This window comes from Acipenser ruthenus, chromosome 17, assembly GCF_902713425.1.
Source record: "Acipenser ruthenus chromosome 17, fAciRut3.2 maternal haplotype, whole genome shotgun sequence".
Classification (NCBI taxonomy): domain Eukaryota; kingdom Metazoa; phylum Chordata; class Actinopteri; order Acipenseriformes; family Acipenseridae; genus Acipenser; species Acipenser ruthenus.
In genome coordinates, this window is record NC_081205.1 from 2,134,291 (window position 1) to 2,149,014 (window position 14,724).

The 14,724-nt window shown below is 39.4% G+C and overlaps 1 protein-coding gene across 7 annotated transcripts; it reads left to right on the forward strand.

Moving 5' to 3' along the window:
* Positions 1-14,016, forward strand: LOC117423135 (phosphoinositide 3-kinase regulatory subunit 6-like). 7 transcript variants are annotated; one of them, XM_034038593.3, is made up of 20 exons: positions 1-110; positions 3,494-3,593; positions 4,225-4,329; positions 5,342-5,433; positions 5,626-5,694; positions 6,208-6,340; positions 6,693-6,762; positions 7,111-7,294; positions 7,666-7,813; positions 8,072-8,158; positions 8,393-8,852; positions 9,469-9,562; positions 9,682-9,804; positions 10,232-10,342; positions 10,556-10,661; positions 10,936-10,973; positions 11,220-11,310; positions 11,540-11,595; positions 11,868-11,974; positions 12,404-14,016. In XM_034038593.3, exons 2-20 carry the CDS (start codon positions 3,581-3,583, stop codon positions 12,558-12,560), a joined length of 2,244 nt encoding a protein of 747 aa, XP_033894484.3. In that variant the 5' UTR covers positions 1-110; positions 3,494-3,580; the 3' UTR covers positions 12,561-14,016. The 7 variants fall into 7 exon arrangements, with proteins under 7 accessions (XP_033894484.3, XP_058845752.1, XP_058845751.1 ...); XM_058989769.1 differs by lacking the exons at positions 1-110; positions 3,494-3,593 and adding an exon at positions 3,446-3,463; XM_058989768.1 differs by lacking the exons at positions 1-110; positions 3,494-3,593 and adding an exon at positions 3,633-3,650.
* Positions 14,017-14,724: the final 708 nt, after the last annotated feature.

Sequence of the window (14,724 nt, forward strand, 5' to 3'; positions counted from 1 at the left end):
TGTACTGTTTATCAAGATCCTGAGCTGCCTCCGACAAGAACAATCCTGCTCAAAGTTTAGCAGTGCAGTGCCTATGTTTGGAGCTATGCATTTATCTCTTCACGAATAAGGTAAGCTGTGTTTTCTAGGTGATTTAAAAGTGCAAGCACAAGAAGGATGCCGTATACGGCAGTGGGAGCTCTCTGCACCAGACTGTGCAATCCTGTGCTGTGTACTCTATGTTGCTGAGAAGCGAAAGTTTGTTTAGGGATAATCTGTTTTCTAGTTTGAATTGCGGGTGCTTAAGAAAAAAAAGTTTTAAGTTGCTTTTGTGTTGCAGAAAGAAATATTATAGACATAGCTTTGTTTTGAGTTATTCTGTGTTTGTGCTATTCCAAGTGTTTATTTTGTTTAAAACCTTACAATACCTAAGGGAAATTGCTTATAGGCAAAACTGCTACAAAGTAATGGAACAGTTTGTCATGCGTTTAATTTAGCAGAAGTTACGGTATTGATTGTATGCTACTCCAGTTTTTGTTCAACATTGAGGTGCAGTGCATTGTTATACAGTATACTGTATTAAATATGATATGGATTTGGGTTCCCGAACCTTGACCCCAAGCTGATAGGGTCATATTTTAATTATCTGCAATGAATCCCAAACCGATGAGGTCAGATTTCTACCTGGAATCAGAACACCCCAAGCTGACAGGTTCATATCTCAGCTTGAGATTAGTAATTGTTTTATGCATATTAATACACAGGTATATACAGTAATTATATGATGCATAATACATAATAGAACAGGCATAATTAGCTGTTAGCTGTAACAGTATCATGTACATATTAAAAAAAACTAAACTGTAAAATTACACAAAGAGAGTTTAAAACCGGGACAGTATTCTGTGTTCAAATGCAGCATTTATGTGTTTTGAAGAACAAAACGGGGCAATAAACCGGACCAGTAAATTACAGGGCCTTTCAGCCGTACACTCCTAATGTTTAAAATCATGGAATCAATCTGAAGACAAACTGGAGGAAACTCGGGTCCTGGTCTTTGTTCCACCTTTGTTCAATGACTTAATTGAACCAACGGAACCTCTTTCAAGGTCTAGATCAGTTAATTGTTTAATGATACCTATAAAACCTGGAGGACGTTGGACTTCAAAAACAGTTTTTTTTAATTCCACACTGTGACACGTTTTGCAAATACTAATTACATTCTCATCATTTCTATACCCTTTACTATCATCACGTCCTGGGTTATTTCTTAAAAGACTTGAGGGGGTGAATTCACAGATTTTTAAACCAAAATTTAAATTCTGGATACCAGTCAGTAATTTGATTGTGCCTGCGCAAAGGAAAGGTTTACAAGCGGAGAAGCATGCAGGCTGTGGCACAAAGTACAGCGTGATTGCTGAATCCCAGTTGAAGAGTTGTATACTGTTATCTAGAATTAGAAAGTCCCCTCTCTGTGACTCTATATTTACATCATACTCCTACTGCTTCCTCTGCTGGGAGAGTAAGATCTTTGTCGATGTCTTTAATGTGGGTAGGAGGAGTGTGGTTGCTGGCTTGCAAGTTTATTGACATACCTGAGCTGCCAAAGTAGTACCTGGGCATTTCCACGAAAAGGTCAAAGTGTCTAGCAATTTATAATCAGCGGCACTGGAACACTTTTTATAGTGGGGGTGCTGAAAACCTTTGAACAAAACTGTAACCCCTGTATATGACGGAAGCAGGTGCACAGAACTTCAATCCAGGGGGTGCTGCCGCACCCCCAGCACCCCTAGTTCCAGCGGCCCTGTTTATAGTGTCCTCTTTATTTAGCATTTATGCACAACACTGTTGCCACTTTGTGAATGGATCAAAGCAACATTCACTATTTGAAAGGACAATTTAGATTGACTACATACCATTACTTGACATAGACAAAATAAAAAACAGTAGTACGCAGATCAATTCTGCAGTGTGGCACTTCAGCCGGTGAATACGAGATCTTAGGAGCTGAGGTTACCATCATCTGCATTTCCTAATATTTAATTTCTTAGCAATACTTGGTTCCCAGAGCTGACTGCAGAAAATGAGCCTGACTTGGTCATTTACCGGAACAGTATGGTAAATAATGATATGTAGGGAATCTAAAGTAAAGGGGTAGGCTAGTGATAATATTGTTAGTCCCAATAAGAGATAATGGGCAGGATTTTCAAAAAACAGTGTTATTGTTATCAAACTCGTGGTATAGTAACGAGAGCTTTAGTAGCAAGTGCTTTTCAAATGAAGTGTTTTAATAAAATTAATCCGTTAATGCTTTGAAATCAAGTCGATGAGGTCATTAATGAACGCATTTCTCATTAAAAAGCGTAATTGTCGCAGGTCACCTACATCACTTATTGTCTCATTAATCAAAATCCATGTTAACGAGATCAAGAAAAATGAATGGAAGCACAATTTGCTGTTTTGGAAACTAGTAGCATACAGGGAGGCGGCTCTCCCACCAGCGAGCAGCAGCCACGTGGAAATAAAAAATAATGGGAATATCTATGTTGTGCATAATTTGTACACTTAATTTAAAAGTGTGCATTTTGTCATCCAGAATGTACATTTATTTAGAACAGTCAAATATCAAATGCTGATTTATGATTATCTGGCATGTGGGTAAAAATCGGATGGCATGGATCAAAATAAATAAATAAATAAATAAACAAACAAACCCCACTAGTCATTTACCCTGATTCGTGGGGATATTTTGTCACAGATTACTTAGATACAACTCTTTTAATGTGCATTTTTGCAATCTTTTTTTAGTTAAAAAGAAAACAATACCATAAGCCATCTGTGTATATTGGTTGGAATTAATTCTTATGATGTCATCTACTTTTGTATGTATTTCAGTATGTACGATTGTAGGCTGTCAATACATAAGTTTCAAGTGCCATTGGCATTTGTACTTGTTAGTTATTATACATGTATACCATGTTGTAACATTTCATTATATATTCATAGAAGAACTCCCCAACCCAGTACACAATTTGCTTATAATTAATTGTTTGGTGAATTCTTCTAATCATGCATTTTCTAGTGTTTGCTCCCCTCCGCGATAATTAAAATTTGATTAGCACTGGAGTTGTGAACTTTTGAAAATTCTGCCCAGTGGAAACCCCTGTGTAGCGTCAGTAATGACACTCAGAGGCTAGAAACCAGAAATACAGAAGCACCCGGCACACGACTAGACTCACCAAACTCCTCTCCAAACACTGTCCCAAACAAAATATTTCTCCTTGCTTTTATACATGTGGCCACTCCCCCAATTAGCATCTATTACCTAATTGGGGAATGGCCACATTTTGGCAGAGACAGATTTAACCCCATCTCTGCCAACCTTACATTCCCACACCGACACTATTTACAGCAGCACGCCCTCCTTAGCACACCTTTAATCAGACAGTCTACAGTTAATTGTCAAATGCTACTGCCTAACCCGGTAAGTTCATGATCCTTTCTGTGTTTGCAGGTGTGGTTAACCTGAACCTACCTCAACATGTTTGTCAGCTTTAATCACTCAGGGAACTCGAAAACACTATAGCTTGCCGAGGACGACATGGAGCCAAAAGGTGTGTATGGAGCAGATCGAAACTTTATCTCTTAACACAGGGCTAACACATCTCAAGGTTTGTAGGTTAAACTTGTATGCGGAACTTAATAAAACGTTCTAAGGTAAAAATAAATAAATAAATAAATATTGAATATCTTAGAAGGGGTTTTTTATTTCCTCAATCAGCTCTGGTTGGTAAGGAGATTACTGCTGAGTCATGGTAAGTCATTAAATGGGTTGTAAAATCAATGCAAGGGAAATATTTAAGTGGCTAGAAAGCATACAGTTCTAGATCAACAGGATTGCTGTTGCTACCTTCTGCCTCATGGTCTCTGTGGCTGTGTAGTACACCTTTAAGATTTAATTTTATTTTAGATACACTTATTAGGAGCACAGTGTACCTTTTAATAGAAATGCAGTTACAGGCCAGTTTCAACACTGGGGAACAAGTGGAATGGATTGAAGCATAAAAAAACTTGAACGTTCTTCAAATATTATTCAGAGGAAATGAAACAACTTTTCTTTTCTTTGCACCATCTAATGCAAGTCATATATCACTGAAATACAATTCAATTTGAACCCCTGTGCAGGCTGTTGCCCTGGGTCTTCTGAGCACAGCATTGAGAGAGCGTTGCTTTGTTTTTGAGCAGCTAACTCTGAGGTCACTGACGCTATGGAGTCGGATCTTCTTCGCAGTGTCCACGCGATCCTGCTGGAGTTAGACGGGCATCATACGGCTTCTCAGTTCAACAGAGGTAGGATTCAGCAAGCTCCAGTGAGACTCAAAGAGAGCTTATCAGCCTATCAAGTTAGTAACAGTTTAGAATACGGGAATTGTGGTCATATATTTAAAACCACCAGGGGGAGCGCCACTCTAAAAGAGATGTGGTATTTGTATTTTATCTGAGCAGATCCAAAACAAGAAAATACTGCAGGAGAAATTGATTGACGTTCCCTTAAAAAAAAAAAAAAACTTTAAAAGAAGGAGATTAAAATAGACTAATTGTTTGCTCAACGACACTGTGCAGTGTCCCTTCCAGCAATGGCACGTAATGCGGCCGCAGTATTCATTCAGTATGGGGTAAGAATGTGCATTTTATTTGAGATGCTGGGGTGGTTTGTTTAAGAATGCAGTGTGCTATCTTGAAACACATGAATGCATACTTTCCGGTATTGCTGATCAATGAAATAAATGCTGAATAGTGGTGCACCAGAATCGTGCTTTTTATCATGCACAATTATGTGCATGCTCTTCCCTCTGCACGTGTTCTTACTCTGGTTTACTGTGTTAAACTTTTATGAGGACTATCTAAGGAAAAGCCGTCACGTATTTCCCCATCTTGGATCAAGTACAGTTCCTGGTTTGTTACAGATTTGAAAGTTCACAATATTCTAGGATTAAAGGGAAGTACAGAATTTGTCAATCAAGCAGTAAACATTGAACATTGGCACCAATACAATATGAAAATCATGAATTATAGTCAAGTCAATAAATTACATATTTATATAGCTGTTTGTAGTTTCAGTGGTTTACTTAGCTGCAGTTTTCTTGAATATTCAACATGCTGATATACAGCAAAAGTTGAATCAAATTATCTAAATATTGAAGGATCTAAACTCAACCACGGTTCAAATTATTAAAACAGGATCTTCCTGTTTATCAGGTTTTCAAGCTGTGCAGGATTTTTTTGTTCACACGGTATGTGGCACAAAAGAAAGCTGTTTTAAATGTATTTTTATTGCAAACATTTTCTTCTTCTGCAATAGGAATGCTGAGATGGACCTTGCACAAGAAAATTGAAAGGAACCCCGCCAACAACAGCACCTTGGTTAAAATTGTTGTTAAAGAGCTAGAGAGGGTAAGTTGTCATACTGTATACCATTGATCTTGTACTGTAGGTGTGTGTGTGTGTGTGTGTGTGTGTGTGTGTGTGTGTGTTCTCAATGTAAAACAGTGATGCAGAGGACTCCAGTACAAACAAGTGGTTTCTCGCTGGTTTTATCACAGTCGTCATGTTTGCCTGCAGTAATCAATGTCTTTGTGTTCACAGGCAGAGAGGTCTGATAATAAACTTCACATTATTCCTCTCCTTCACACACTCATGTACGCTATATTACAGGTAAGTGCCTCAGTCATATATCAATGACTTATATGGTCAAGGCCATGTCAGTTCTGATAAAAGGGACTACACCAGGAAGAAATACTACATAGAGCAAATGTAGTTTCTGAAATCTACTGGGGACAGATTGTTGCTAGGAGACAGTTATAATCTAGATGAATTTAACCCTTTAAGTCTTTCTCTTAGTGCTGTACTGTATGTTAACACATGCACGTTGCAACCTCACAGGACTCTTAGGTCCCAGTCTGAGGTAGTGTATAAATAGATGGTAAAAAAATTATGTTTTGTCCTGTTCTCATGTGCACAGTATACTTAATAAAGGAGTTTATTCTTCAGCTGGTCAAAAATAATTCAGGACCGAAAGAGTTAAAAGACTGTTGAGCTTTAAACAAGAATAAGAACTCATTGGTTAAGTGGGCTGTGATTTTGCAGATCAGAACCCAGACAAGGCAGGATCCAAGAAATAGTTTCATAGATTTATAACAGTGCCTGTTTTTTTTTTTTTTATCGCAGGCCGTTTACATTCCAGATGACCTGTACAAGAGGGTTTATGAATTCTGTAAAAGATTACTGACGCTGCCTCAGCCCTACTGCACAGTTGGACTCAGCCATGCAATCCGTGTAAAAAGTGAAAGACTGACCCCAGGTATTGAATAGTGCTTGTGCTCAATGCACATGGCTCATGCACACCACCCTCCGGCATGCATTGGGTATGAAGGAACAGCTTTATCAAGGTCTTCACACCGATATGCAGTTTGCACCATTTTTTTGCAGAGTCAATAAACTGTTTATGTTTTATAACTCGTAGCTTGCATCATAGACCTTGGATAACCTTAGAAAGGCTTTATAGGTGTGATTCATAGAATCATTTAATTTGCAATACTCTTATTTAATTGAATACTCTTATAATAATAATAATAATAATAATAATAATCCAGTATTTGTCTTTTAACTGTCTCATATGAGGCAAAGTCCTGACTGTTTGTAATAATTTACAGGTGTTCTGTACCAGAGAATGGTCCTTTCTGAACAAAACATTAAAAATGAACAATACCAGTACCTTGAAAAGTAAGGAGATTTTTTTTAAGTTACACTACATCGGTGTACAGTATGGTACCATCATCTGAATGACATTCCACACAAGCTTGTCTATCTCTTACTATTATGCCATGCACTTTATAGTCCCGTGTGTACTGTACGCTTGTGTAGACACTGTACAGATAAGACGGAATGGCTTGCTTTTGTATGAATTGAAATGCATTTTCTAAGTACTGTATTTATCACAAGGACTGTATAGTGAAACTTTGCAATGCTGTCATCGTGTTGTGGTAAATAGTATATATAGATATAAATATTTGCACTGTTTATTTATATATCTAGCTGACGGTCTATACTGATGAGCAGGCTTTCCCACAGGGTGTTCGTGTTTGCAGACCCTGCCCTGTTATCAATGGAGATGAGCGCGGCTCTCAGCAGTGAGATCGAGTCAGCCAGCACCTGCAGGAGCCACATGAGCTACATGTGTGATGTCATCGTGCACACCATGCAGGCTGCGCTGGGGGACAGCTGTGACGCCCCGACTCTGGAGTGCATGCTGAAGGTGGGTGTGGCTTAGTGATGGGTTTGTAAGCTTCGGAGCTTAGTCACTTCTTTCTTTGGTGATGACTAGCCCGCTTTGTCATCACTTTTGTCTTGTAAAAACACCATTATTGTTGTGCAGAAGCACCTGCCCAATGAGGGGCCTCGATCAGCCTTGTCTCACCCATCATGGCTGAAACTTATCAGACATAAACAGGACAGCCCATTTGGACAAAATTATTAAACAGTTAATCCATCCCAGTGTACACTGGGGTCTGCCTTGATTGATTACAGAAAGACTTCTGTTACTGACTTCTGTCGCATCTTTCTTTCTTTACATTAGAGGCAGGCAGCGCACCTATTGCTATTAATAGTGCAGTGTTTTTGTGACAGGCGAAAGGCCAAGACACGATTGAGCTGTGTTTCCGGGAAGTGGTGGCGACTGTGGAGGTGTGTGCAGAGGAAGCTGGAGGAAACCACAGCTTGTACACAGGCAGGCTGCAACAGCTCTACACAACCATCGTCAGCTCTGCAAACCCAGGTGTGCTCTCACTGAATACTCTGCAGTACTGCACTCTGCACTAGCAGGGTCTGTAGGATGCACTGGCAACAGAGCAGTGTACTTACAGTGGTTATTCGGCAGCTCGAATTCCACAGGTCTGCTGTGAATTTCCACTTCCTGAAGCACATGTTCTAGCGATTATGCTTTCTAATATCTGGTTTCAGATACTAGATTTTTTTATATGACTTTTTTTGCTTTACTTAGATAGATTAAAATATATTTGTGCTTCTGTTTAAGATGGACAGTCCAGTAGCACACTTTTTGGCATTCCACTCCCCAACCCTGAAATCAGCTTTCACCTTTGGAGAGAGGACGAGCTTTTGTGTAAGTCATCTATCTAACCTTGTTTCCAAGTGCAACCAACCAAATATATATTAATAGTGCAGTGTTTTTGTGACAGGCAAAAGGCCAAGACACGATTGAGCTGTGTATATATATATATATATATATATATATATATATATATATATATATATATATATATATATATATATATATATATATAATATAAAAATCAATATATTAAGCATACATTTAAAATATATATTTTGTAAACAGGGAAAGAACTTGCAAAATTCACCAGGTCAGCGCCCTCCAGCGAAGTTCTCTCCAGTGACTCTGCATCGTTTGAGATGCCAGACCCCGTATCGGACCTCACCTCCAGCGAGCTCCTGCGGCTCTCGATCCTGTCGACGGACAGCGGCATCGAGAGAGACCTGCCCCCCAGCGAGCTGCCGGCCGTCAGCGAGGAGCCCTCTGCTGGCCGCAGTGAGCAGGAGCAGGGGAGGCTGTTCAGGAAGGGTGGGATTAAGATGAAGCCCTCGGTGTCGGACGGCATGGCTCTGCTGCAAGACACCCTGGAGGAGACAGGTGCGAGCCCCCCGGGGAAGCTGCAGAGGAGAGCGGGGAGCCATGGGTTACCAGGCGGCAGACAGCAGAAGCTCTACACAGCTCGCATTGTGGTGCTGGGCGACGACAGGATTGTAGGAAGACTTGCAAAGGCCTACTACTCACTAAGGTACAAGCTGGCCTAGTGGTTTACGACTCACTAAAGTACAATGCTGGCCTAGTGGTTTATGACTCGCTAAGATACAAGGTTGGCCTTGTGGTTTTCGACTCACTATGGTAGAAGGGTGGTTGAGGTAAATATTATGCTTTGTCAACTGTTTTGTGACTGCTGTTAAAAAAGCCGTCTAGGACGGTTTTGTGAATTTGATTTATTTTTATTCATAAAAACAGACTTTTAAAAAACAAAATGCTTTAAATAACTCAGAAGCTAAAGTTTTATATACTGTAGGGCCCAATATAGCATGCTAACTGTAACATCAACAAACCCAAAACAATGCTCCATTGAAGTGCTGTTTACACTGCCTTACCGAGGAGGTCTTTCATGCTTTAGGTGAAATCAGTTCACCGCAAAGAAAAACATGCTGTTCCACTTTAAATCTTCTGGTACAAAGAGGCCATGGGGATCTTTGTTTTGTATGTCTTTTTTTAAATTCTCATGTAAATAAAATGTAGCTGCACTTTGCAATGTTTGTTGATTCCTGTTCTTCTGCTTTGAGCCCCGAAGGCACGTTTCCTTGTTGTAGCCCCACAGCAACAGTTATTATATTGATGTTTTTCTATTGCAGGAAAAGAGACGCAAGAAGACCGTTTCTGACGCAAAAACTGAACCTGCAGATTTACTACATACCGGTAACTCACGAAGAGTACTCTTTCACCAAGGTACAGAGACTTCTGTTTAAATAGAGACCCATGGAGTACATGATCAAAACCTTTTATTAGATGCTCAAGGAAGTCCAGTAACTGCATAGCGTTTTATACTGTCTTTGTTCATTTAACAGGAAAATACTCCAACTGCAGGAAGTGATCTGTGTCAGCTGGCTGCGTATCTGGGCAGGGTTGATCCGTGGTATGAAAACAACATCAGAAGTCTCTGCCAAATGATACCCAAGCTGGCAAAAATGGTAAGAGCAGACCCACGTCAAGTTTACCATGACACATTTGCATACTAGGCATTTAACCCTTTCAGTCCTGAATTGTTTTTGTCAAGCTGAAGAAGAAACTCCTTTACTGAGTATACATGAGAACACGTACACGGCCTCAGACTGGGGCCTAGGAGTCCTGTGAGGGTTAATGTGATTCCTGATGGCATGTGTTAACCGGTGCTTATTATGTAGAAAATATTGACAGACTGCCGTAGACTGATGCTAGTAAGGGAAGCAGAGGGAAGGAGGGGGAGGCAGGGGAGTCCAAAACAACCAGTAAGCAGATGACCCTTATCTCAGGGCTGATGTCCTGAAGGAGGCAGGAATAAAAGGTTATTTCAACAAACCCGAAGACTTATAAAAAATCTTAATATATCTTCTAACAATCTTGCTTGTTTTGCCGCAGAAATCCTGCTCTGGTAAGTCCTCAGAGGCAAACCCTTTCCTCACCGATGTCATCTCCTACTACGTGCGAATGGGGCTGCAGCCTGTCTACTTCTGCATATACTCAGTCAAGGTGAGGCCGCAGCTTCTTTGGGATTTCAGAACAACAGTCGAATTACATTATTAGTAGTTGTAGTAGAAGCAGTAGTACAGGTTTGCTGTTGGTTTTGTTTGTTAAATAAATTTCAATCGGCTATCATGTGTTTTAAGTGTCCAGCAGGTGGCGTTAGCGTATGGCTAACTGGGTCCCAGAGCCTTGAAATGAATTGTTTTGTTCTGGTTTCAGATGGCATTTACCTGCCTGACCAAAGAACACGTAGAGGATGTGTTTGTCACCCAGCTCCAGATTGACATCCCGGAATGTATGGGCTTTTCAGGTACAATGAAAGGAAGTGAGTATACATGTAGAATCCTATTGTAACAGTTATGCATTTAGAATCCTATTGTAACAGTTATACATGTAGAATCCTATTGTAACAGTTATACATTTAGAATCCTATTGTAACAGTTATACATTTAGAATCCTATTGTAACTGTTATACATGTAGAATCCTATTGTTACAGTTATACATTTAGAATCATATTGGAACAGTTATACATTTAGAAATGTCACTTGTAAATTTACTATAATATTTTTATTTATCCTGTTTTGTATTTTTTTAAAAGGTAATTGTGGAGCAATGATGACGATCTCCTACAAAAAGGTAGGAACCAAAAATACATGCTGTACCAAAGTCTGTTTCACTAGGAACCGGATGAACTGCTGAGTTTGTGTTCCAGTTTGAATTCTTGTTTTGGATCACCAGGGGAATACATTTCTCAAACATTAGAAGAGGTTTTCTGTTCCCACAATCAAGTCACCAGCACTGTTGCAGGAGGGGAGCACGAACAGGATATACTATGATTATAAAGAGAAATGAACTCTGAGTGTTTGTTTCCTTGTTTGTCAGGCATCTCTAAGCAACAGGGAAGTTGAAAAGGGGCTGTCGTTACGAACTTCTGGGTTGGTTATGAGAGCTATTCCCACCTGCGAAACTGAAGGTATGGAACCTTTCAATAAAATATAGGACAGGTGTGGGGCTGTAGATGTACAACACTGTCATTATAACACTAAAGAGATCTGCTTACGATTTTACAATCCAATTAAGAACATCACGTAATCTCAGAACATCATTTACCTGGACCTTAACCAGAGACCAAGGGCCAGCTTTGTTATCTACTTCAATTACAAGCTAATCTCTTGTACTGTGTTCTTCCTTTTTTCTACCAGACCTTGACTGTCTGACTGTGAGCTTCTCTGAGGGGTCTAAGGTGAAGGCAGGTGTGGTAGGTATTTCTTGTTTGTTCATATAACCAATTTGACTGCACAGTATTCTATTGGATCTTTGTGTGGTAAAGAAAGCTCAGCATTAGTTGTTTTGGAACACATGGTTTGGAGTGCACTGGGGTAATGAAAAAGTGAATCCTTCTTATTTAAATCTAAGAGGCTATGAACATCCTGCACACAATGCTATATGTGATAAATACAGTAGGTAGGGGCACTACTAAACAGGCAACACACTGACATAAAACAAAATCTTGTATGTATTTGATTACAGGACGGCAAGATTAGAACCTGCAATATTAAAATCAGGACGCTTGAACGAAAACCTTTCACTGTTTGTCTTGACCAGGACTACCGGAGGATCTTTAAGAACGTTGCAAGGTGAGAACAATGCACCATTGGTTCAGTTAGCTGTCATCATTGTTCTGACCGTGTTCATGCCCTGAAGTCAGTGAACTGGTGCAAGAGTATTCTGTCAATATATTTATAATCAGGGCTTCATTTGTAAATAAAAAGGTGAGATCTTATACTTAAGGGATAGCATTTTTGTTTCCAGACCTAATGTCCTGACTTTGATTTACAGCGGCTCCCATATGTGCTTCAGGTTCTCCTCTGCCTGTTGATCAGGGCTTCATGCCTTATTGTTGGTGTCAGTAGTCGCATCCCCAACTTTGCCTAGCCGTATTTTAACATAAGCTTCAGGTCCTGTTTTCATACAGTTCATCATTTGAAAACTGTTTAATTCTTCTTGTTGCTCCTCTTGAAAAGAAAATCCACTGACTCAAGCTTCTGTCTCTTCCTTTTTTTCAGCATTGAAGTATCGCCATGCTTGGAGCCTGGTTACGTTATGCAGAAAATGCAGAATTCAAGATTCAGTGTGTCTGACCAAGAAGACATCGGACTGACCAAATACATGTCCAAGGTGCTTCCCCTGCCAATCAACACGTTTGCCGGGATCATACAATGACAGTCGAGGGGAAAAATACAACAGGTGTTAACTACAGCACTTTACAGATGTGTACAGATGTGTGCCACTGCAGGCGTGGTTCACAAAAGCTGTGTTCACCTGCAGCAGACAACGTCGTTGAGAGGAGCAGGACACTTAACCTGATATAGAATATCATGGCATATAAAAAACACTGGTGAGATTGTGTTTAACGTGGGACCTCGTTTAGAGGCAGCTCTCCTCTTAGCGTATCCTTCATAGCAGTGTCATCGGCTTCATATAGTGAAGAAACTGAAATTCTGAAACAGAACAACCACACACACCTCTACACAGGAGTCAGCATTGAAGAAATCAACATGCTGGCCTTGGAAACAAAACCCTTTTCAATATTAAAGCCCATGGGGAAAACGTTACATGTTAATGGAAGGCAAAGAACAAGATTCTCACAGTTTTACATACAGCCAAAAGTATTCCAAAAGTATCAAGGGGAGAACGCTACCCAGGCAAAAAAAATGACCTTCCATTAGTTCATGGAACATGATTAATATTAATGGCGTAATGTGACTTGTGTAACATTTTACTAGCTAGTTTTGCAACTGCAACAGTTTCAGTGGGTGCACAATGTATGTACAATGGACTGGCATCTTAGATATTAAAAATAAACAGCAGCTATCAGTGCTGGTATTAACAGAGGGCTGGTTCACGTTGGCATGTGAGTGTGCAGGTGTTCAAAGCAACAATAATCACAGGGATGGGGAATAAGACTCCCATTGAATAGCACTTTGATCCATTCCTGGTTTTACTATGAGTTTAATAAGACACACCTGAGCTTGTTACCTACACACTGTGTATAATCAAGCTCATAATGAGTCTTATTTACATGCCTGAATCAGGACATCAGCACTGTCTTGGCTGCCAAATGGAAAAGTTCAATGTAGGCAAAAGACAAAATAGTTTACACTCCTGTCTGCATCGTCTAATCTGCGATGTAGCACTTGCTGCTGCTAAAAATAATCTGAAGGAAAAAAAAAGACTACTTGGGATTATTTTTATATTTGCTGGAAAGACTGACTTTACTGTGCAGTATCCTTTAATATGTGAGCTAATTCTGCATGATTTATTTATGTTCTGGTGAACACTCTTGAAACCTGCTGGCCTATTAGGCAGACTCTGTTGAGAAGTATTTCATTTGTGGCTCAGCATTCAGGAATATGAGGACACTGCATCGTGGTATTGTTTGAATGAGGAGGCCCTGTAGCAAATAAACATGTTGAGGACAGGAAAACAGCAACCAGATGCACATACAGATGACACTGTAAGACAAGAAAACAGCACTGTGATGACACATGGGGTTGCAGTGGAGTTTGAATGCAATGCAGAAGTTTAGTGTAGTATACCATTGTTAATCCCTTCAGGTATACAAGGAATTGAGCTTTTGTTGTTAAAACATCTTTTTTCTTAAAATACATTTCAGAGTGACTCAAGCATCACCAGGAGGAATCTGACAATTTGGATGATCCAACCTGTCAGGACATTTTAAACCCATTGCATTCACTTCATTTCAAAAATAAGAAAGTTAGCATCAGTTTTTTTTTAATTTGTGGGACACATCTGTCCCTTGTACTTTATAGGGTTAAAGCATTGCAGTGAGTACAAACTGTGAAAGTGAGTACGTGTTAAAGCATAGTAAATGCACAGTATAATCATCGTAAGGGACGGGTGTCTATAATGCTTGGATGTTGCTTGTGTTGGTTCCCCCCAGTAGGGGAGAATGGTGTGCTAACAAGGCGATGTGCCTTGATGGGCTGAATAGCTGTTTCTCGTTCTCAAACTTTTCTTAAGCTCTTATGTTCTATTTGAAATATGCATGGGGAAGTGTCTCTGTATGTGTGTGTATATATATATATATATATATATATATATATATTCTTGTTCTGTATGTAAAAATGACTAGTCCTTAAAGTCAAACAAAATGTTATATATAAGATAATTTATTAATAAATGTGTAAATGCAAAACAATTCTGTAGAACTTGTAAATATTGTAAAAATAATAATAATAAATAAATAAATAAATAAATAAATAAAAGAAATTTAAAATGAACCTGTTTGAGATCTCATCCCAAGAAAATGGAAAGAAAAGCTCTTCAAAAACTACTTCCACCCAGTAGAAGAATACAACACCTA